We start from the raw sequence: 24,093 nt of genomic DNA on the forward strand, positions 1-24,093 counted from the left end.
TTGCAGAGGAATTAATTGCTATTTCAATGTACGGACCTCCAGCCTTTCCAGGCAGGGTTAGGGCTGCTGATTTGACAAGGCGCTGAGGCAGATAGATGGAGGCATGAAGAGAGATATTGAAAGGAGGGAAGGGGGGGGGGGGGAGTGTGGAAAGGATGATTGAGACAAGCAATCAGTCCCACCACAGGGAGCAGAGGGCAGGCAGGGGGCTGTTGACTGCGGTTACCCTGCTATCTCTAAGTGTGTCAGACTCTCCTCCCCAGCAGCCGATCGATAGACAGCGCCTGAGAAGTGGAGTGTGGCTTGACCGTCCTGGTACACACTCTGGCACGCCCTCTTAATCCACTGCTAGCCAGTACTATGGTGAAGCACCAGGGAGCAAAACACAGGAGACGGGCCATGTGCTTTCTGTACCATGTTGTAAGTTCAAGTACATAAATTGTCCTTCCATGCTGCAGGTTCAAGTACTGTAGCAATGTGGCGTCGGTCAATCTCCTTCAATTTCAAAGCAGGAGGACTCATGTTATGTATTCTGGTTATGCACTGATCTCTGGGGGCCCATGCGCCTGTCAACTATGTCTATTTTCTTTAATTGAATAAATAATTTTGACAGTAACCCTCCAAAAAGTCATCCATATTAACCTTTATAATTTCCAAACGTATGTACTAGGAAGCTAAGTGTTTGTTTCTTGGGCTTCAGGAATATGACTGAAAATGTGCCTCAGGCCTAGAAAAATATTGTTTTTACTGATTGAATGTACGCTACATGTATGTGGACACCTGCTCGTTGAACATCTCATTCAAAAATCATGGGCATTAATATGGAGCTGGTCCCCCCTTCGCTGCTATAACAGCCTCCACTCTGGGAAGGCTTTCCACTAGATGTTGGAACATTGCTGCGGGTACTTGCTTGCATTCAGCCACAAGAGCATTAGTGAGGTCAGGCACTGATCAATCAATCAAATGTTTTTACATCATCCGATGTCACAAAGTGCTGATGTTGGGCGATTAGGCCTGACTTGCAGTCGGCGTTCCTATTCATCCCAAAGCTGGTCAATGGGGTTGAGGTCAGGGCGCTGTGCAGGCCAGTCAAGTTCTTCCACACCGATCTCGACAAACCATTTCTGTATGGACCTCGCTTTGTGCACGGGGCATTGTTATGCTGGAACAGGAAAGGATCTTCCCCAAACTGTTGCCACAAAGTTGGAAGCACAGAATCGTCTAGAATGTCATTGTATGCTGTAGCGTTAATATTTCCCTTCACTGGAACTAAGGGGCCTAGCCCAAAACATGAAAAACAGCCCCAGACCATTATTCCTCCTCCACCAAACTTTACATTTGGCACTTTGCATTCGGGCAGATAGCGTTCTCCTGGCATCCGCCAAATCCAGATTCGTCCGTCGGACTGCCAGATGGTGAAGCGTGATTCATCACTCCAGAGAACGCGTTTCCACTGCTCCAGAGTCCAATGGCGGCAAGTTTTACACCACTCCAGCCGACGTTTGGCATTGCGCATTGGTGATCTTAGGTTTGTGTGCAGCTGCTCCGCCATGGAAACTCATTTCATGAAGATCCCGTCTAACAGTTCTTGAGCTGACGTTGCTTCCAGAGGCAGTTTGGAACTCGGTAGTGAGTGTTGCAACTGAGGACAGACGATTTTTACGCGTTACGCGCTTCAGCGCTTGGCGGTCTCGTTCTGTGAGCTTGTATGGCCTACTGTACCACTTTGCGGCTGAGCCGTAGCTCCTAGACATTTCCACTTCACAATAACAGCACTTACAGTTGACCGGGGCAGCTCTAGCAGGGCAGACATTTGACTACTGACTTGTTGGAAAGGTGGACATGGCGCAATTTCAGCACCATGGACAGCGATCGGTTTGTGAGTGGCTGTCTGGCTGACACATTCAAACTCCGACCTTGCTGGGGTCCAGAGAAACTGCGTTATGTGAGTGTTGTTATGGCAACTGCAAGTCATTCGCTTTGCTCAAGCAACATCAATTTCTATATATTCATTGTTGTAATTATGTAGCATTGGATAAGAAACATGGAAAGATGACTTGTGATGATGACTCAAATATAAACAATAAAGCCTTTGCCACATGCTCCAATGTGCTGCTAAACTTTTGAATTTTTATGCCCCAAAATGTATCTGTCAGACTGCAAAGATTATCTCAACATCTCACTGTGCTGAAATGTGGGAAATACAGTTGAAGTCGGAAGTTTACATACACTTAGGTTGGAGTCATTAAAACTAGTTTTTCAACCACTCCACAAATGTATTGTTAACAAACTATAGTTTTGGCAAGTCGGTTAGGAAATCTACTTTGTGCATGACACAAGTAATTTTTCCAACAATTGTTTACTTATAATTCACTGTATCACAATTCCAGTGGGTCAGAAGTTTACATACTGTACACTAAGTTGACTGTGCCTTAAACAGCTTGGAGAAAAAAAAGAAAATGATGTCATGGCTTTAGAAGCTTCTGAAGGCTAATTGACATCATTTGAGTCAATTGGAGGTGTACCTGTGGATGTATTTCAATGCCTACCTTCAACCTCAATGCCTCTTTGCTTGACATCATGGGAAAATCAAAAGAAATCAGCCAAGACATCAGAAAATATATTGTAGACCTCCACAAATCTGGTTCATCCTTGGGAGCCATTTCCAAACGCCTGAAGGTACCACATTCATCTGTACAAACACTAGTACGCAAGTATAAACATCATGGGACCACGCAGCCGTCATACCGCTCAGGAAGGAGACGCGTTCTGTCTACTAGAGAAGAACGTACTTTTGTGCGAAAAGTGCAAATCAATCCCAGAACAACAGCAAAGGACCTTGTGAAGATGCTGGAGGAAACAGGTACAAAATTATCTATATCCACAGTAAAACAAGTCCTATATCGACATAACCTGAAAGGCAGCTCAGCAAGGAAGAAGCCACTGCTCCAAAACCACCATAAAAAAGCCAGACTACGGTTTGCAACTGCACATGGGGACAAAGATCGTACTTTTTGGAGAAATGTCCTCTGGTCTGATGAAACAAAAATAGAACTGTTTGGCCATAGTGACCATCGTTATGTTTGGAGGAAAAAGGGGGACACTTGCAAGCCGAAGAACACCATCCCAACCGTGAAGCACGAGGCTGGCAGCATCATACTGTGGGGGTGCTTTGCTGCAGGAGGGACTGGTGCACTTCACAAAATAGATGGCATCGTTAGGAAGGAAAATTATGTGGATATATTGATGTCTCAAGACATCAGTCAGGAAGTTAAAGCTTGGTCGCAAATGGGTCTTCCAAATGAACAATGACCCCAAGCATATTTCCAAAGTTATGGCAAAATGGCTTAAGGACAACCAAGTCAAGGTATTGGAGTGGCCATCACAAAGCCCTGACCTCAATCCTATAGAAAAGTTGTGGACAGAACTGAAAAAGCGTGTGCGAGCAAGGAGGCCTACAAACCTGACTCAGTTACATCAGCTCTGTCAGGAGGAATGGGCCAAAATTCACCCAACTTATTGTGGGAAGCTTGTGGAAGGCTACCCGAAACGTTTGACCCAAGTTAAACAATTTAAAGGCAATGCTACCAAATACTAATTGAGTGTATGTAAACTTCTGACCCACTAAGAATGTGATGACAGAAATAAAAGCTGAAATAAATCATTCTCTCTACTATTATTCTGACATTTCACATTCTTACAATAAAGTGGTGATCCTAACTGACCTAAAACAGGGAATTTTTACTAGGATTAAATGTCAGGAAATGTGAAAAACTGAGTTTAAATGTATTTGGCTAAGGTGTATGTAAACTTCCGACTTCAACTGTATTTATGATGAGTAAACATTATCAGGGCAGCCAGGTGGCATAGGGAAGGAGCCCCACAGCTGCATTCAAGACTGGAGTGGATGACTGTTTGACCTCCACAGTATCCGTCTTAAGTATCCATCCTTAGTGTATTGATACTGTCACACCCTGATCTGATCTGTAATTTGCATTTTATTGCATGACATAAGTATTTGATACATCAGAAAAGTAGAACTTAATATTTGGTACAGAAACCTTTGTTTGCAATTACAGAGATCATACGTTTCCTGTAGGTCTTGACCAGGTTTGCACACACTGCAGCAGGGATTTTGGCCCATTCCTCCATACAGACCTTCTCCAGATCCTTCAGGTTTCGGGGCTGTCGCTGGGCAATACGGACTTTCAGCTCCCTCCAAAGATTTTCTATTGGGTTCAGGTCTGGAGACTGGCTAGGCCACTCTAGGACCTTGAGATGCTTCTTACGGAGCCACTCCTTAGTTGCCCTGGCTGTGTGTTTCGGGACGTTGTCATGCTGGAAGACCCAGCCACGAGCCATCTTCAATGCTCTTAATGAGGGAAGGAGGTTGTTGACCAAGATCTCGCGATACATGGCCCCATCTATCCTCCCCTCAATACGGTGCAGTCGTCCTGTCCCCTTTTCAGAAAAGCATCCCCAAAGAATGATGTTTCCTCCTCCATGCTTCATGGTTGGGATGGTGTTCTTGGGGTTGTACTCATCCTTCTTCTTCCTCCAAACACGGCGAGTGGAGTTTAGACCAAAAAGCTATATTTTTGTCTCATCAGACCACATGACCTTCTCCCATTCCTCCTCTGGATCATCCAGATGGTCATTGGCAAACTTCAGATGGGCCTGGACATGCGCTGGCTTGAGCAAGGGGACCTTGCGTGCGCTGCAGGATTTTAATCCATGACGGCATAGTGTATTACTAATGGTTTTCTTTGAGACTGTGGTCCCAGCTCTCTTCAGGTCATTGCTCAGGTCCTGCCGTGTAGTTCTGGGCTGATCCCTCACCTTCCTCATGATCATTGATGCCCCACGAGGTGAGATCTTGCATGGAGCCTCAGACCGAGGGTGATTGACCGTCATCTTGAACTTCTTCCATTTTCTAATAATTGCGCCAACAGTTGTTGCCTTCTCACCAAGCTGCTTGCCTATTGTCCTGTAGCCCATCCCAGCCTTGTGCAGGTCTACAATTTTATCCCTGATGTCCTTACACAGCTCTCTGGTCTTGGCCATTGTGGAGAGGTTGGAGTCTGTTTTATTGAGAGTGGACAGGTGTCTTTTATACAGGTAATGAGTTCAAACAGGTGCAGTTAATTCAGGTAATGAGTGGAGAACTGGAGTGCTTCGTAAAGAAAAACTAACAGGTCTGTGAGAGCCGGAATTCTTACTGGTTGGTAGGTGATCAAATACTTATGTCATGCAATAAAATGCAAATGAATTACTTAAAAATCATACAATGTGATTTTCTGGATTTTTGTTTTAGATTCTGTCTCTCACAGTTAAAGTGTACCTATGATAAAAAATTACAGACCTCTACATGCTTTGTAAGTAGGAAAACCTGCAAAATCGGCAGTGTATCAAATACTTGTTCTCCCCACTGTACATATACAGTCGTGGTCAAAAGTTTTGAGAATGACACAAATACTAATTTTCACAAAGTCTGCTGTCTCAGTTTTGATGATGGCAATTTGCATATACTCCAGAATGTCATGATCAGATGAATTGCAATTAATTGCAAAATCCCTCTTTGCCATGAAAATTAACTTAATCCCCAAAAAACATTTCCACTGCATTTCAGCCCTGCCACAAAAGGACCAGTTGCCATCATGTCAGTGATTCTCTCATTAACACAGGTGAGAGTGTTGAAGAGGACAAGGCTGGAGATCACTCTGTCATGCTGATTGAGTTAGAATAACAGCCTGGAAGATTTAAAAGGAGGGTGGTGCTTAAAATCATTGTTCTTCCTCTGTTAACCATGGTTACCTGCAAGGAAACACGTGCCGTCATCATTGCTTTGCATAGAAAGGGCTTCACAGGCAAGGATATTGCTGCTAGAATGATTGCACCGAAATCAAACATTTATCGGATCATCAAGAACTTCAAGGAGAGAGGTTCAATTGTTGTGAAGAAGGCGTCAGGGCGCCCAAGAAAATCCAGCAAGCGCCAGGACCGTCTCCTAAAGTTGATTCAGCTGCGGGATCGGGGCACTACCAGTGCAGAGCTTGCTCGGGAATGGCAGCAGGCAGGTGTGAGTACATCTGCATGCACAGTGAGGCGAAGACTTTTGGAGGATGGCCTGGTGTCAAGAAGGGCAGCAAAGAAGCCATTTATCTCCAGGAAAAACATCAGGGACAGACTGATATTCTGGAAAAGGTACAGGGATTGGACTGCTGAGGACTTGGGTCATTTTCTCTGATGAATCCCCTTTCCGATTGTTTGGGGTATTCGGTGAGGTGAGCGCTACCATCAGTCCTGTGTCATGCCAACAGTAAAGCATCCTGAGACCATTCATGTGTGGGGTTGCTTCTCAGCCAAGGGAGTGGGCTCACTCACAATTTTGCCTAAGAACACAGCCATGAATAAAGAATGGTACAAACACATCCTCCAAGAGCAACTTCTCCCAACCATCCAAGAACAGTTTGGTGACGACCAATGCCTTTTCCAGCATGATGGAGCACCTTGCCATAAGGCAAAAGTGATAACTAAGTGGCTTGGGGAACAAAACATCAACATTTTGGGTCCATGGCCAGGAAACTCCCCAGACCTTAATCCCATTGAGAACTTGTGGTCGATCCTCAAGAGGCGGGTGGACAAACAAAACCCCACAAATTCTGACAAACTCCTAGCATTGATTATGCAAGAATGAGCTGCCATCAGTCAGGATGTGGCCCATAAGTTAATTGACAGCATGCCAGGGCGGATTGCAGAGGTCTTGAAAAAGAAGGGTCAACACTGCAAATATTGACTCTGCATAAACTTTATGTAATTATCAATAAAAGCCTTTGACACTTATGGAATGCTTGTAATTATACTTCAGTATACCATAGTAACATCTGACAAAAATATCTCAACACTGAAGCAGCAAACTTTGTGAAGACCAATACTTGTGTCATTCTCAAAACTTTTGACCACGACTGTACATATACATACATACATACATACATACATACATACATACATACATACATACAGTACATACATACATACACATAAAGTGGGGGAAAAAAGTATTTAGTCAGCCACCAATTGTGCAAGTTCTCCCACTTAAAAAGATGAGAGAGGCCTGTAATTTTCATCATAGGTACACGTCAACTATGACAGACAAATTGAGATTTTTTTTCTCCAGAAAATCACATTGTAGGATTTTTAATGAATTTATTTGCAAATTATGGTGGAAAATAAGTATTTGGTCACCTACAAACAAGCAAGATTTCTGGCTCTCACAGACCTGTAACTTCTTCTTTAAGAGGCTCCTCTGTCCTCCACTCGTTACCTGTATTAATGGCACCTGTTTGAACTTGTTATCAGTATAAAATACACCTGTCCACAACCTCAAACAGTCACACTCCAAACTCCACTATGGCCAAGACCAAAGAGCTGTCAAAGGACACCAGAAACAAAATTGTAGACCTGCACCAGGCTGGGAAGACTGAATCTGCAATAGGTATGCAGCTTGGTTTCAAGAAATAAACGGTGGGAGCAATTATTAGGAAATGGAAGACATACAAGACCACTGATAATCTCCCTCGATCTGGGGTCAAAATGATCACAAGAACGGTGAGCAAAAATCCCAGAACCACACGGGGGGACCTAGTGAATGACCTGCAGAGAGCTGGGACCAAAGTAACAAAGCCTACCATCAGTAACACACTACGCCGCCAGTGACTCAAATCCTGCAGTGCCAGACGTGTCCCCCTGCTTAAGCCAGTACATGTCCAGGCCCGTCTGAAGTTTGCTAGAGTGCATTTGGATGATCCAGAAGAGGATTGGGAGAATGTCATATGGTCAGATGAAACCAAAATAGAACTTTTTGGTAAAAACTCAACTCGTCGTGTTTGGAGGACAAAGAATGCTGAGTTGCATCCAAAGAACACCATACCTACTGTGAAGCATGGGGGTGGAAACATCATGCTTTGGGGCTGTTTTTCTGCAAAGGGACCAGGACGACTGAGCCGTGTAAAGGAAAGAATGAATGGGGCCATGTATCGTGAGATTTTGAGTGAAATCCTCCTTCCATCAGCAAGGGCATTGAAGATGAAATGTGGCTGGGTCTTTCAGCATGACAATGATCCCAAACACACCGCCCGGGCAACGAAGGAGTGGCTTCGTAAGAAGCATTTCAAGGTCCTGGAGTGGCCTAGCCAGTCTCCAGATCTCAACCCCATAGAAAATCTTTGGAGGGAGTTGAAAGTCCGTGTTTCCCAGCGACAGCCCCAAAACATCACTGCTCTAGAGGAGATCTGCATGGAGGAATGGGCCAAAATACCAGCAACAGTGTGTGAAAACCTTGTGAAGACTTACAGAAAACGTTTGACCTGTGTCATTGCCAACAAAGGGTATATAACAAAGTATTGAGAAACTTTTGTTATTGACCAAATACTTATTTTCCACCATAATTTGCAAATAAATTCATAAAAAATCCTACAATGTGACTTTCTGGATTTTTTTTCTCATTTTGTCTGTCATAGTTGACGTGTACCTATGATGAAAATTACAGGCCTCTCTCATCTTTTTAAGTGGGAGAACTTGCACAATTGGTGGCTGACTAAATACTTTTTTTCCCCACTGTACATACATATACATACATATACATACATACAGTGGGGAGAACAAGTATTTGATACACTGCCGATTTTGCAGGTTTTCCTACTTACGAAGCATGTAGAGGTCTGTAATTTTTATCATAGGTACACTTCAACTGTGAGAGACGGAATCTTAAACAAAAATCCAGAAAATCACATTGTATGATTTTTAAGTAATTAATTTGCATTTTATTGCATGACATAAGTATTTGATACATCAGAAAAGCAGAACTTAACAGAAACCTTTGTCTCTCACAGTTGAAGTATACCTATGAACTGTTGCCAGTTCGTTTTGTTTCGTCAAGCCTACCAGTGGTTTTCCCCTTGCTCCTGTCTTTCTCAAGTTCCTTTTTTCTAGTTTTCCCGGTTTTGACCATTTCTGCCTGCCCTGACCCTGAGCCTGCCTGCCGTTCTGTACCTTGTCACACCACCCTGGATTATTGACCTCTGCCTGCCCTGACCCTGAGACTGGCTGCCGTTCTGTACCTTTTGGACTCTGATCTGGATTACAGACCTCTGCCTGCCCTTGACCTATTGTTTGCCTGCCCCCTGTTTTTGTAATAAACTTTTGTTACTTCGACACTGTCTGCATCTAGGTCTTCTCCTGAAACATGATAGATACTAAGGTTTCATTTTGAGTGGATGACATCTGAGACCTTCCACACGCAGCTCCTGCCAGCAATTTTTTGTGATGGAGTGTAAGCCGTCACAACTGATCTATTCAAGGTTTTGGCAGTGGTGTACTGACCAGTGGTGTAGTAAGTGGCTAGCCCAAGCTCTCTCTTTCCTCTCTCTTTCATTCAGACCTCCTGATGAGACTCATTGTTGTTGTTGTTTATCATTCTCCATGAGGCTTCAGTTGACATCACAACATCAAACAGAATAATGGCAGCTGCAGAGAGTGAGAAACAGAGAGAGGGAGAGGGAGGGAGAGCGAGATAGAGAGAGAGATTTGGCTGTGGAGCTCTGGCTTTCTGAGCTGTCTGTGAAAGGGTTAGGGGGTCTTATGTGAATAGAATGCTTTATCTCTGATTCATTAGTGACTTTGGCCCTGTGTGTGTGCTTGTGAGCGTGTGTGTGAAGTGACTGTCTGTCTGTCCTCATTAAGGCCTCTGTTAGAATGACTCTGTATTTACCATTTGTTCCGAGGGGCAGGCACCATTATTTGTCATCATTTATACATAGTAAAGGCTGAAGGTCAGGGCCAGGCTGTGTTCACACACTGCCTGCATTTCACTTCTCCCTCCCTTCATGCACACAGTACTTAAGGAAATCAGAATGGGTAAACACGGCCTTGGGCGTACTCAGGTATTTAATCATATTTAATAACACCCTCCACGACAAATAACAACATTAGGACCAATACCTTTACTGACCCAATAATCACTTGGACGGTGAACATAGCGGAGTGTTATTCATGCTAATTGAATGATTAGCTGAAGAAAGTTGCTGAGCGTTCAGGTGCAAACGAAAGCAGTGGAACCTCTGAACCACACCGACCAGTTCTGGCAATATGCCTTCAATTACAGCCTTTTAATAAATGACCCTCAAAGCCCTGATCATCCCTGGGAAAGGCTCTATCTGAGACAGACTCAGAGGTCATCTCAGACGGGGATCATTAAGAAATCCTCTGCAGGTACTGTATTAAGATTTTATACATGATTGCAACCCAAACACTAAATAGCCCAACTTCATCATTATTGATTATTCAATCTATGATCTGGCTGAGCCTGCTCCTCTAATTGCTCAGGTAGTCTTCTCTGGCAGGAGAGACTTCATCTTGTTGCTCCTGTCAAATACAATGTCTATTATGTATTGTTCTTACATAGAGCATGTGCACTTCTAATATATTTTAATTTGCAACCTACCTTTCAACATGGTCCTAAATACTGCTCCTCAGTCATTGAGACTAGTGGAGTTTAGCGATACAGTATGCCTCATGAGAAAATCTTAAAAATCTCTTAGCATTGTTGTCAAAAGACCTCTTAACTCTATCATTCAAAAGACACACTCAAGGTTCCATCGATCCTATTCACACTGGTTCAGAGAAATATGGAATAAGTTATCATATGAAATATAAAAGCACTTGTTTGAAAAATTAAAGCATCTCAACAGAAGGGGCTTTTGTTATTGAACAATGTTAATGTCGACCCTGTCCTCTCACTCTCTCTAAACATCACTGCATGGATGAATATTCTGAAGGTAATCAATCTCAATGAGGTTATAAAAGTGTATTATCATGAACAATGATTGTTACTGTACTGGAAATATATGTTTTAACTGTTGCTTGTCAACATGAAGTTATGCAGAATTCAGAGATGTTGAATGTGTGTGTCTCTAGTATATATTTAGGCAATTAGGCATGAGGGGGTATGGTATATGGCTAATATGCCATGGCTAAGGGCTGTTCTTATGCACGACACAATGCGGCATGCCTGGATACAGCCTTTAGCCTTGTTATACTGGCCATATACCACAAACCCCCCCGAGGTGCCTTATTGCTATTATAAACTGGTTACCAACGTAATTAGAGCAGTAAAAATACATGTTTTGTCATACCTGGGGTATACGGTCTGATATACCACGGCTGTCAGCCAATCAACATTCAGGGCTCGAACCCAGTTTATCTAATTATCTTTAGAAAAGCAGAATAAGGGTTTAAAAGCAGTGCAACATCCTGAGGTACTATATCACCTGCAAATTGACTCCCTATTTTTGTGTACCAGTCCTGTTAAGAGAAACCCATCTGAAATGTTATGATTTGTGGAGACCAAACTCAACTAATTGGCCCTTAAGTCTGCTGTATTCCTACCTGCACTGCAACAGCCAAACAACAAGTAAACAACCATGCTTGTCAAATGAACTGGTCGCACATCTCAAATCAAATGATGAGTTTAGGCTACACTGGGATGTTAACGCTTTGGAAACAGCAACTCTGTATTTCTGTGGCTTATTACATATTGATATATGCAGTTATGCACAAGACACAGGGAGTAAATTAAAACAAGCTGTTTGATTGCACACACAATTGCGTTTTAGTTAGTTGCAATTGACAGTTACTAAATTACTTAATGGTGGAATGTTGGCAGATTTGTGTTGTGCCTGGTGAGGGGGTGCATAGTGGCTTCAAGGTATTCAGACGGCGTGCACCAGCCAAATTCTCTCCTTTATTAACTGCAATCCGGCAGATGCCTTTCTCCTGCTGCGGTGGAATCTTGCTCTTGTTTTGAATCTCATAAAGGCTCATTACCAGTGCCTTAATCAGTGTTGTGCCCTAGCGTGGGGCTGCTGCGCGTGGGCTGTACCTGGCCCAATCTCCCCCTGCCTCTGGCTGATTACACACACAATGCTAATTATCCTAGCTACTCATATTTCATACCTGTAGCCAATTCATTGTGTCACACTTTGTTTCTGAAACACGAAAATAGACCAGTGTCCACTTTGTTCAGCTAGTGCATATTTTTAAGAAGCACAGGAAGTGAATGCTTATTGGAATGGGTCCTAAAGAGCCCATTTGGAATTTGTTTAACTGCAGAAAAAAGACAGTTATTTAGGCCATTAACTACGTATAATTGAGTGGAAGTAAAACCTGTCGTCCTTTTCTTCTAGGAGAGGAGAACACACCAGGATGGTTCTGTGCAGAGGATGAAGGGAAGACTATGGCACCATTTTGGCCTTTACTCACCTGCAGTGTGCCTGTCTTCGCCACCAAATCCTCGGACAGGAAGGTGAGTTCCAGCTTCAAAAGCCTCTTTGTTCGGCTCAAGTCTTCTAGTTAAACAGACTAGTGTGCGGTCTTCGTTAGTTTTAAGGATTGTTTCTCAGACATGAACTGAGATACACTGTATGGCTTAACAGAATGGCCGCCCCCCATCGACATCACCACTCAATCAATAATCACAGCAGCTACAAGCAGAGAATGAGGGGCATGTCTACTGTGATACATTGCAGTGCAGTTAAACACAGTCTTTTCCCATTGACGGGTAATCAAAGAGTACTTGCTGCTGCACCCCAGGAGCTAAAAATGCACCATCTCAGGGATGATCTAACTCCAACGGTCCTAGAGTCTTGGAACAGTACCTTCCCCAGCAAAGCTGGCTAGAAAGTGGCGATCAATAGAGCCTGTTAAGAGTTGGGAGCCTCGCATAGATCAACTGGCAAACTGTGAGAGATGGACTAAAAGGGTTTCAGGACTCAGTCAAAAAGGTATCAAATCAATTTGCAGTGGCTGGAAGATGATATTTCGGACTACATTTTCAGCTATAATGTGGTTACGGGGCTTGCAGTTCAAGGTGGGTGGGGGATGCCAAATTACCATGGCCACCAGGGGAGGATGTTATAAAGTGATCATGCAATTACCTTAATGGCCGTGGGACACCCAAGCATAAATCAATGTTCTGACATTAGATTAAGATCCCACACAACCCAATAGTCTGTCTGGAAGCCATATGGGCAACGGAGAAAGGGGGGTCCTCGGCAGCTGGAACAGTAAAGTCTGGAGGAGACAAACATCCCTCTGTATTATTGTGGGTTTTAGAATGGTCCCAGAGGATCACATGGAGCTTCTGGATTCTTCTACTAATGTCTGGTACACCTGTTGAGAGAGTGAGCCAAGGCAATTAATGGATTTGGAGCCAGCAGGACCACACTGCCTCAGAGGATTTTCCCACATTCTTTTTTCCTAACACAAACAAATGAGACACCTGAGCATGCCAACAGAAGGGCATGGAAACCATGTCTGTCATATGAGCTGACCACAAAATTGCCTGATACCGAATTCTTTCCTCGGGATGAGAGACAGTGTTGTTGTTGTTGTGTTTGTGTTTACATGAATGTGCGGGTGAGTTTCTGAAATGTATGTGTTTATGCGTGTGTTTGTGCCTGCACTGTGTGTCTGTGTTCACATTAGCTGTTGCTGGAGAGGATGTGGGGGCTGGTAGAGGCAAGCTGAATGTGTTTTGTCTTTAACCAAAAGAAGGTGGCATTAAAGGGAGTGACTAAGTCTTCCATGCAGAACAGCCTGTGATTAGGGGCTTAACTCAACAACAGCCCCCCCTCCTCTCTTTTTCTATCCCTCCCTCTTTCTGTGTCTTTCTCTCATTCTTTCTCCCTCTTTTATCATCCTCTCTTTCTCTCACTTTCTTTCTCTCTCTCCGTCCCTCTCTCCCTTTCTGTCTCCCTCTCTCTTCTCTCTCCAGCTCAGCCTTTGCACTACCACTGGGAAGCACACGGCTATCCGTGCCAAAGCTCCCAACATCTCTTTCTCCAGTGTTGGCAGCCTCACTTGGCAGTCTGACTTACAGTTAGGGCGAGAAAATCAAAAAAGAGATGTGACTGAAAGAGCCTGAGCCGTTTCCAACGGAAAATAAAGTTCTAAAGCAGCGTAGCATGAACATGCGAGCGGAGAGTGGGTCACCTGACGGAGCTCAGGCCGCTGATCACTGCTGTGCGCTCTGGACTCTGAGCAATGCTCTGCTCTGCTCTGCTCACTGGGAGATGGAGAGGGCTGCTGGGCAGACTCGTTAGGCACCGGAGATAACCCTTATCACAAGTCTCTGTTGAGTGAGATCAGTAGGGACTGACTGACACAAACACACACACACACACACACACACACACACACAAACACACACACACACACACAAACACACACAAACACACACAAGACCCAGTCTATTCAGGCATGGTTTGCTCCACTTCTGAGGCACATAAGCAGAAGCTGTTATCGTTAATGTAGCACATCCTGTAGCCCTTTGTTGTGCTTGGAATTAATTAGAATCTGTCAACCATGCAATGCCTCAAACTTTAAACTCTACTGTATGTTGAAATTAGGTCTTTGTAGAATGTATTATATTATTAGGACACCATACCCCTACCCCATTGCCCACCTCACCAACCATGTGAACTTGTTGTTCATATAACTATACTGAGGGGTGAAAGAGATGGCTGTTTCAAAATGCCCAGGGAGCTGGCCGTAGGCTGTTGCCTGTGTCTAAGTGCTGGGTGGTAAAAGGATTTTAGTTGGCTTACAGTCTGTGGTACTCAACTTGAATCCCCCAGCCAGGGTCCAGCTCTCCATCCACCACTTCACTCTCCACTCTCCTCCAATCTCCACCCTGAGTAGGCATCTAAATGTCACAGGGATGTGGTCTGCGGCCACCTATTTCCATTCCATCTAGCATATGTCACACTCAGACGCTCCAAGGCCGGACTAATGGAGCGGATGCAATGATGATGATCCCCACTATCCTAGAGCAGATGAGTGGTTCAGTGTATCATATAGCATGGAGGACATTGTATGTGTGTGTGTGTATGTGAGCTTGTGTGTGTGTGTGCGTGTGTCTGTGATGAACCTGTCTTCACACAGCAGAAACCCTCCACATATCCTCCAGACTGAAAAGGCCACATCCTCAGCGCCTCGTAGGGCTCTCACAGATCCAAGACCACAAAGAAAATAAATGTTTCCATATTCCGTTTATGAGGCATTAAGAGAAGGAAAGAAGCTGGTGATGGCTGGAATGCAGCAGTAGAGCTATTATAATACCTTTGGGGATTTCATCATATAGGCTTTGAAGTGGAGAATGACAAGCTGGAAAAAGGGTTTGGGCTGCATCAGGGTTATCTCCTGTGTCTCGGAACAGAGACTGGCTGGCTTGCATCTCTGCCTAATACACTCGATTAGTTCACAGAGATCACTAGCCTCTCCAAGCAAGGTCACTGTTATTGAGTTTTTTAATCCATTAAACAGACGTCATGGCGAGACCATCTCCTTTGTCCCCTTCATTGAGTGCAGTGGAGAAACATTAAACATGGTCACTGGGGTCTCTGCGCTGGACTTGTTGTGCGTGTTTGTGCTGTTTGCTATTCATGTCCCTCCCGCTCTCCGTCTCATCCATCTTTCCTGCTGATGGTGGGGATAAGAGAAGGGGCAGTGGTGTGTTCTAATACTGGTCCTAAAGGAGTGACTCAGTGCTGGAGAGGAGTTTGTAGAGGGGACATCACCACTGGTCTCAGGCTCTAAGTGTTGGAGTCTATTTATAGCTCTGTTGGGTTTGAAAGAGCTGCTGATTAACGACAATAATGACTCAAAGCTGTTATGGCGTTGGTGACAAAGATGGCTCAATTTGAAGGCTGTATGTGTGTTGCTCACCACACTGTAGACGATGTGCCCATGAAATATGGATCAAAAAAGGGGGAGAAGAAAGGAAAGGGAGAAAGTATTTTCCCTGATGATGCAACATCCTTCTGTTGATTTTGTTTTCTCTCCCCAACATGTTTTTGGGTAAAGTCATCAAGATGACACCTTATGTAATCGCTCTCTTCCTCGGTTCTTCATGAAGGTCGTTCTCTTCCTTTCTGAGCAGCAGATATCATCCTCCTCTATGATTTGTGGGGAACAGATGCCACAGCATGGATTAAAAGCTCTTCCTCGACACAGATCCGCTGGGGCGTAGCAGGCTCCCTTTCTAGTCTGCAGCGCTATCCCTCTGGCAAACACAAACATACAAACAGCAGGGTGCAAAAGTGCCTGTGCCTGTCTGTTTGGAAGCACACACTGTCCCCACAGCCATGTTCCCCAGCCCTCATCAAGGCTTTGCTTTATTAATTGCTAAAGCCGTAACCTCCCCAGCCCCCCTGTCTCACAGGAGTGGCGTGATTCATCAGGAGGGCTATAGATTTTTGGTGAAGGAGGGTTCATTTCAAACAGCACTAATCTGCCACTTGTTTATTCATCTCCTTCTCCTCTCTCCCGGCGTGTCACCCAGCATCAGAGGAGAACTGATCTCTCCACACAAACAGACTGCCGCTGCTCATCCCCACAGTTCAAACGGGGCAAGGAGACAGGCCCTCAGAGGGAGGATTATGGGGATGCAGGAGGAAGTGTCAATCTGATTTCTCTGTGCTAGCTGGATCACAGCAGACGTGTCGCCTGGACTGATATGGCCGGGCCTCCTGGTCAATGCTGCGGGGTTGCTGGGCTCAGCAAAAGAAAAACTGCTTCAGTCCAGACACGCCTAGCCTAGCCTAGCTTGTCACCGTCACCATCGCGGGGACACAGTGACAGCACACTATCTCATACTGCTTAACACTCCACATCAAAAAAGCACTCACTACAGGGTCATGGCAAAACCCAAACTTCTGTTATTTAGAGAAAACAACTCAGTGTGAGTTGTGGCGGTTCCAACATCTTGACCCAGGTATAGTGTAGACAGTGACCAAGCTCTCATCTTCAGCACTAAAGACTATCAGATGCCAAGCATATTGAGCCAAACTCAGCCCACCTCAGCCTTCTGCTGTGTAGATTGGTCTATCTCTCCTGTGAGTAGTGTTAGTGCTGTGCCGATCTGTAGAGACTTCAGAGGTAAAATCAAATAGCACTGATGAATTATATGAATTTTATTTGAAATAGACCTACATTATGGCAATTAAATATGTATGAAGACAGGATTAATCACGTGCTTTACATTATCATCCATTCAGGCCTCTGAATTATGTCGGCATCATTATGAGTTGTTTGTGTGATTACCATGGTATTTAAATGGTTTTCACAACCCTCAGTTTTTCCTTGCTTAAAGCTCTTTCAGTCTGGCTTCCATCCATGTCTTCTCTTCTCTCTTTTACTGCTCTCCATACCAACAGAGGGCAGTGTGGTGCTAGTGTTCAGATGCAGGGGCAGCCTGAGCCGTTGTGCTGCTTGACTGCGAGGTCATCTGCAAAGGGGCTGATCCGTGGCTGTGACAGTTAACATACTAATTACTGTAAATCATCCGTTCTCTAGCAATGCCTTGGAGAGGAGAGTGCCGCTAATGTCCTCCACCTCTGAACCAGCGTCTCACTTCACTCTGTTCCTGTCAAGATAGTGCACAGACAAATTGTACAACCAGGAGGGGAACACAGAAGATGGGCTAAATGTTAGCCTACTGATGTAAACATTCCTCCTTTTGTATGATATTAAAGGATACTCTAATTTGCCAGAATATGAAATCCCTGCATCATTGAAGAGAAAGCAAAGTAGTTCTGCATCCCACCCTGTTCTGAATGTTCCTGTTGCAGTGTTCCTGTGTGTTTGTTCTGTTGGTTTGGTCTATCGTTCTCTCTGTTTGTTCTCTCCTTCTCTGTGTTCTTCTATACTAATTACTCTGTCAGTCTCCCCTCTACCTGAACAATACATGGCCCACTGCCAGGTTTTACAAGAACACAAGCTACCTCCATGTAGAAAACTGTAAGACAAAACAAAAGGGCAACTCTTTTGAGCACATAGTGGCTAATTGACAACCGTGTTCATATTCACAAATGTAATAGTTCTTCCCTATTGTCAGAAGTTGGCTTGATTTTCACACTGTCCAGAAAAGTGGGTGGGCAAATGAATCAAATCTTGCCTTACAAAAGCAGAAAACTGATTAGTATTTTTGAGAGAGTCGTGCATTGAATTTCTGTTTTGTTGAGCCAATCTGGCCACAATAGAATGGGTTCCAAGGATGGCAGGGGAAATTTGAAACCCAGGATATTACTCCTTGATCCTATGTAGAGACGCCCTGGCAACTGTGTCCACGTCCCCCTGTTTTTGTCTCAGTGGGCACCAAATGACCCTTTGTTCTGAGTTCCATGCCATCTGATCAGGAGGATTAAACAGCCTCTGCCACCCACCCTGTGCCTCCCGTTTGGTGCCATCCAGGACCCCTGTCGAGACAGAGTTGTGTTTGTGGAATCTTATAGGTGGGCAGAGATCCCCATAGCCTAGCACAACTGGGCCTCATGCAGATATATTTGTGCCTGGCAGGGAGAGATGGAGGGAGGCGATTGACGCCACAGAGAACTCTTGGACCGTGGTCCTCTTTTGAAACCTATTATTCGGGGGACAGTCCATCGCTTTCATCCAGGCGAGTTGGAGTCGCCCGCCATGGCCACTGGAGCCAGCGGGGACGGAGAGAGCGACATGCAGAATTTGCATCACATTAGCCGGACGTGTTGCTATTGCTCAGCCAGCAGCTGGGAAGGACACGAGGAACAGAAAAATCTGTGTTGAGTCACGAATATGAGTTTGTGATTTCATGACAATGTCAGGCCACGCTCAGAGCAGAGATATGCAAAACTATTCTCCCATTTAATTCCACTTACTGCCTGATATGATCTGGCAAAAGGAACAGCCAAAGGAGACACACAATCGTTACTTTACAGACAGTACTTATTAAATTGAAGGAGACATCCTTGGCCAGGCTTAATAATAAGATGATAGCCGTATGTTTATCCCAGAGCTTTGACCATACTGTGAGCTTAGCTACAGGCCAATAAAGAGTTAAAAACAGAAAGCAGCAGCACCCTATTCAATTCATTCCTACTGCTGCAGATGCTTTAATCGTAGTCTTCCAATGACTTTGAATATTCTCAGTAATAGAGGGCTGCAAGCACAGAAGGTGGTTGACGCTCATGTAATTTAAATCACTGGATGACATCCAGATCATGAAATGATAACATGAGCAGAGTGTCTTAACATTGATCCTGCCATCCTTCTGGGTTAGATTCACTGGAGGATATTGAACAACAACTAACAAGCAAACACAGGGCTTTGGTGTCAGTGCCATGTGCTCCTTAGACTGGAAGCTGTCTAAGAGAGGGTCTCTATACATACTGACACTGACTGTGTGTGGGCGTTAACTGACTGCCACTCTGTTGATTCAATTCCTGGGGGGGTGTAGTTGGGAGTGAGTGCCGGAGCCAGTCAATTATCAGTTAATAAACAGCAGAAGTTTTCTATTAGTGCCTATTACTGCGTGTGATAGATTGTTGCTATGTGGAATTGACCAGGAGAGGGGAAGGGAGGTGATGGGAGGAGGTTGCTTTTTATTGGCTGGTTTTGTTATTGTAATTCTGAGCTTAAAATATAATACATCTGCAAACAAACTCACAATTCTCTGACTGTCCAAACTGTAAGCTCAGGAATCACACTCCAGAATAAATCCCACAAGTGGTAATACAGCACACTTTCCAATAAAGAGAATCCATTACACAAGAAAGAATGGAGCCAGACAATGCAATGCCTGCCTGCTGCAGTGTGACTACTCATTGATAACGTTACAAGCCTCCAGTGGGTTCGATGCATGTGCCTCGTGGAAGTGCACACAGCGATCGTCACACATCTAATGTGTGTTAAACTTAGACACAGTGGAGTATAGATTTCACAGCAGATGCACAGGAACATGACTTTAAGGGTTAACAAACACGTCCACCTGTGTTTCCCTCAGTAAGTCATCCCTCCCTTGTGGAACCAGAGACAAAAGCCTGACAACACATGCCAACTGTATAAATAGTGTAAAACATGGTTCTATTGTGGACTGTTACCAGTGACAATACCTTCAATCAAAGGCCAGATTCTTAGATTTGACCGCAGGTGCTGATGCATATTACTCTCTGGCTGCCATTGATGTAAGATAAAACATGAATGGTGACTATCATAGGGGGGAAGGCCAGTCCCTGATGATGTGTGTAGGAATATCTATGGCTATAGGGCCTTCCCCTGTTTTCCAGCATGCTGCAGTGCATGTTCTGGCCTACACTAACCATAGTGGCCACCTGGAGGCGGCATATGGTCTGGCACCCCCTTGGGGTAATGGGTGGGGCGGACCCAGTGTCGGGCGTTGGGTCATTGGGAACCGGCAGCCCTCTCATTGCATCAACAAATCTCCATTTAATTAGCTCATCTGCTAATCCCCTCCCTCTCTTCCTCTCTCTTCCCCGCATTCTCCAGTCCTCCATCAAATCTCCCCTTCGATCTGGTTTACCTGCCTCCCTACATCCCCCCCCCCTTCAACTGGGATCTCCTCTTCTGACTGACAATTGCCTTAGCGGAATCTTGTATAACAATTCGTTTTAAATGGTTCCTCACTGATACCTTATCAACATTGGCAACCTCAATGGCATGTGCATCGCTCAAAACCCCACGTTGCCTCTGTACCTTTCCATGCTCGCTTTAGGCTGAACTGGTGTTTATTCAGCTCGACTTGTTTACACCTTCCAGCACTATTTTTAAGGTACTTTGATTTGTGATTTACATTATTGAGTGTACGCTTTAGCGGTGGGCAATCTATCTTGCTGGGAGCATTTAATTCCATTCGGTCGAGGTCCTAGCTACATGTGTAAATATATACCTAGGACAGGAGGGGTACATATAGAGGGACAGTTCTGATAGAGTAGGGATCCCTTTAGTATTAGCTGACTTTCTCCAGAGAGTGCTAACAGACAAAGCAATTGCCGTCTGTGAAGATTGCCCGCGAAGGCTAGCAGTCTCCGGTGACTGATAAAACCCACCGTCTGCAGCCCACAAAACCACCAGCATCCCATCACTACTACTGCTGTCCCTCTGGTTCAGCTACCAGCCTCTTCCTCCTAACCTCAGGGCTTCCATATGCGGCCCTATTATGACTGCTGTTTAATTACCAATCAAAAAACTGCTCACTCCTCTTAAGGGATGGCTAGCCGAGAGGGAGAGAGTGAGGGAAAGACGGAGAGTGAGAGAGAAATGGCTCACATGGGCTCTATAAGCAGAGAGAGAGAGAGAGGAAGACAAAGGGTGAGGGAGAGCATGCGATTGAGAGAGAGAGAGAGAGAGAGAGAGAGAGAGAGAGAGAGAGAGAGAGAGAGAGAGAGAGAGAGAGAGAGAGAGAGAGAGAGAGAGAGTGAGAGTGAGTGCATCTGCATGATGAATGTAAATAGATGTAGAGAGACAGAGGGAGTGTGGAGGAACGCACTTGCTGGACAGATGGGCAGAAGCAGTCATCTGGCCGGCATAGTTTTTCTGGGGATGTGTTTGTGTTTACAAACAGACCCTGCCAGGAAGAGAGGGAGGGGCTTAGCAAATTAATGTTATAAATTACCCATGATTTATGTTTCCTGCCTTGGGGACAACAGTAAAAGGCGTGCAGCATCCATAGCTGACCCGGCTGAGCCTCATCCCCACACTAGCACCACACAATTATATGTTCCGTCTGCCACATGGCCCAGCATCACCACTTACACACATACACAATAATAAACATTCCCTCACGGCCATGGTGTTGGTCAGGGAGGCTGCATGCTTGGACAGATGGGCATTTGCAAAAGAGACCTAGGTCTCTAGTCTTCCCTGTTAAAATAAAGGTTAAATTAAAAATAAATAAATGCACACAGTGCTGTCTCATGGGGACACTAAGGGATAGAAACAGCTATTCATTGGACAACACTGAAAGCCTCCATGCCTAAGACTGCTGTTGTTGCTATTATTCTCTGGATGTCTATTTCTATACTTTTACAATTGACTCATGGATCTGAGAGCTGTGCTATTCTAAGCGAGTCATTGGCCTTGTATTGCAGCCATTCATACCACTCCAACTCTGGACTGGTCTGTTATGGTCTACTCTAGATCCTCAGGAAATCTCAGGTAGGAGCCATTTCATTTCACACTCCCATAGTACTTACGTATCTCCAGTGGATTTCCTATTTTTTCATGTATACTGTAACTTCACAACCTTTTAGCAATAGAAAATTAGTTGATGCTAAAGTGGCTCTTTCAATATCCATCCATACACCTCCAGAAAAAGCCTCACTCAGGAGCAACAGAAAACAGATTGGCTGAAAGTGCTCTGCAGGTCCCAGGTACTAGTTGTGCTCTTTCACTTGTGAGGGCGCAAGTAGCACAAACCAAATACATGTACATTTATTGTATTTGAGGAGGTGTTGGGAAACCGAAAGCCACAAAGGGCTGTGGGCAGTAGGTAGGATAGATCTAGACAGCAGTGGAACGGCAGGTGTTTCCATTATTATATCCGTAAGAGCTATGGAGACCATTGTTCAAAATCTGGCCAGTTATTTTAGCCCAATCTAACTATTAGACAGTCATGAAAGGCCTTCGTAACAGGAGGTCACTATTACGATTGACTAATGAAAAGCCTACATTCGTGTCTTTGTTTATTTCGACTTGAAACAGTGGGTCCCCATCAATTTCCGATGCCTGGTGCAATTTCCCAATGTGGTACTGTCATTTTGTCAGTAGGAGAACTGTGCTGTGAGCACTGCTTGAAAGGATGTTACCAATATGAAAAGAGTGGCCATCAGACAGCTGTTTATTCAAATCTAAAAACACCTCTCAGACTTCAGGGTAATAAATGTCACTCACTAGTTGACAACTTAGAGCTGCTGGACAGAGCTGCTGGACATGGTAACACTTGTTTATAATGGAACATGTGAACTGACACCACACCACTGAGAAACGGGACTATGTCTTGGCTGAATCTAATCCTCCTACTAGCCTCTACAAGCCAGATATAGATCCAGATGTATAGAGTCGACCCCAAGGGAAATCAGTCTCCCGCTATAAGAGCAACAGTAACTCAACCATATGGGGATGATGAATATTGAATTATCTAAATGAACAAAACAACATGTAATATTTATGGTTACTTAATATTTGTTTTGTATCCATTACAGCTTGAAGCTGCCCTTCACAATCCGGTGCAGTGTGCTTTGCTGGGCTTCTCTGCAGCGAGCACCTCGCTACCTCAAGGCTATCTCTGGGTGAGTGACTTACACATGCACAGCTTACAGGCACACATATACATGCACACATGCACACAAACACACAAGTGCACACACACACACACAGAAGTATTCAAAAACCATTAACCATGACACCTTTTGATACAAATATTCCTCTGCAATATTCAATTTGTAGTGGCCTCAGGGTTGTTCACATCTATTAATCGAAAGTACAAAAAATGTAGCAATGAAAGGGATACAAAGAGTATTTTCTCTCCAAAAACAATTGTCGCCATGGAAACTGACCCTTCACTTTCATTTAGTATAGACCTTTTCAACTGTCAAAACAATAACACATTCTATATGCATGCGCAAGAGGTTCCCCAGTAAACATCTGGCGCTATAGCGCGCCATAATTACTAGCTAGGTAGTTAGTTGGCTAGCTAGCTAGCACAAAATGACAAGTTCATATTTCTTGATCCAACCAAAAAACTGAACAATCTAGTTATATACACACATTGACTTGTTGCTATCAATGTTTATTTCCCGTTAATTATCCGTTTGCTCTGGTGGTGTTACATTTGGCTAGCACAGCAAATAACCACAGAGCTAGCGTGACATGAAGGTAGAGAAATATGAACTTACCTTGTTTGCCAGCTAATGTTAGATAGATGCATTTTTCTCACGACAGCCAACATTATAACTAAACTAAATGTAGCTAGCATACGAGTCCAATGTTTGACGTCCATATTGCTTACATCAAAAGTTAGCTAGCAGCAGTAATTACCCCACTATCAACCTCTCTTCCCCCTCACCAATCTTTCTCTCCTAGCTCTTCGTCTGCTTCCTCCATAATGCAACTATAGTTTACCCAGGTGTATTGCCCAGGTGTTTTACCCAGGTGTATATGAACCACTAGCTTGTGCTAGGCATGTATTATGGACCTCACGTT

General features: G+C 44.4%; 1 protein-coding gene across 3 annotated transcripts in view; it reads left to right on the top strand.

Moving 5' to 3' along the window:
- arhgef10la (Rho guanine nucleotide exchange factor (GEF) 10-like a) overlaps positions 1 to 24,093 on the top strand; it is a 127,148-nt gene that overhangs the window by 67,609 nt on the left and 35,446 nt on the right. For all 3 annotated transcript variants that reach the window (XM_041888422.2, XM_041888423.2, XM_041888424.2), the window contains 2 exons: positions 12,243 to 12,361; positions 23,094 to 23,180. In XM_041888422.2, the coding sequence (XP_041744356.2) occupies positions 12,243 to 12,361; positions 23,094 to 23,180 (206 nt within the window). The remainder of the gene's footprint in view (positions 1 to 12,242; positions 12,362 to 23,093; positions 23,181 to 24,093) is intronic.

Source organism: Coregonus clupeaformis, chromosome 10, assembly GCF_020615455.1.
Source record: "Coregonus clupeaformis isolate EN_2021a chromosome 10, ASM2061545v1, whole genome shotgun sequence".
NCBI lineage: Eukaryota > Metazoa > Chordata > Actinopteri > Salmoniformes > Salmonidae > Coregonus > Coregonus clupeaformis.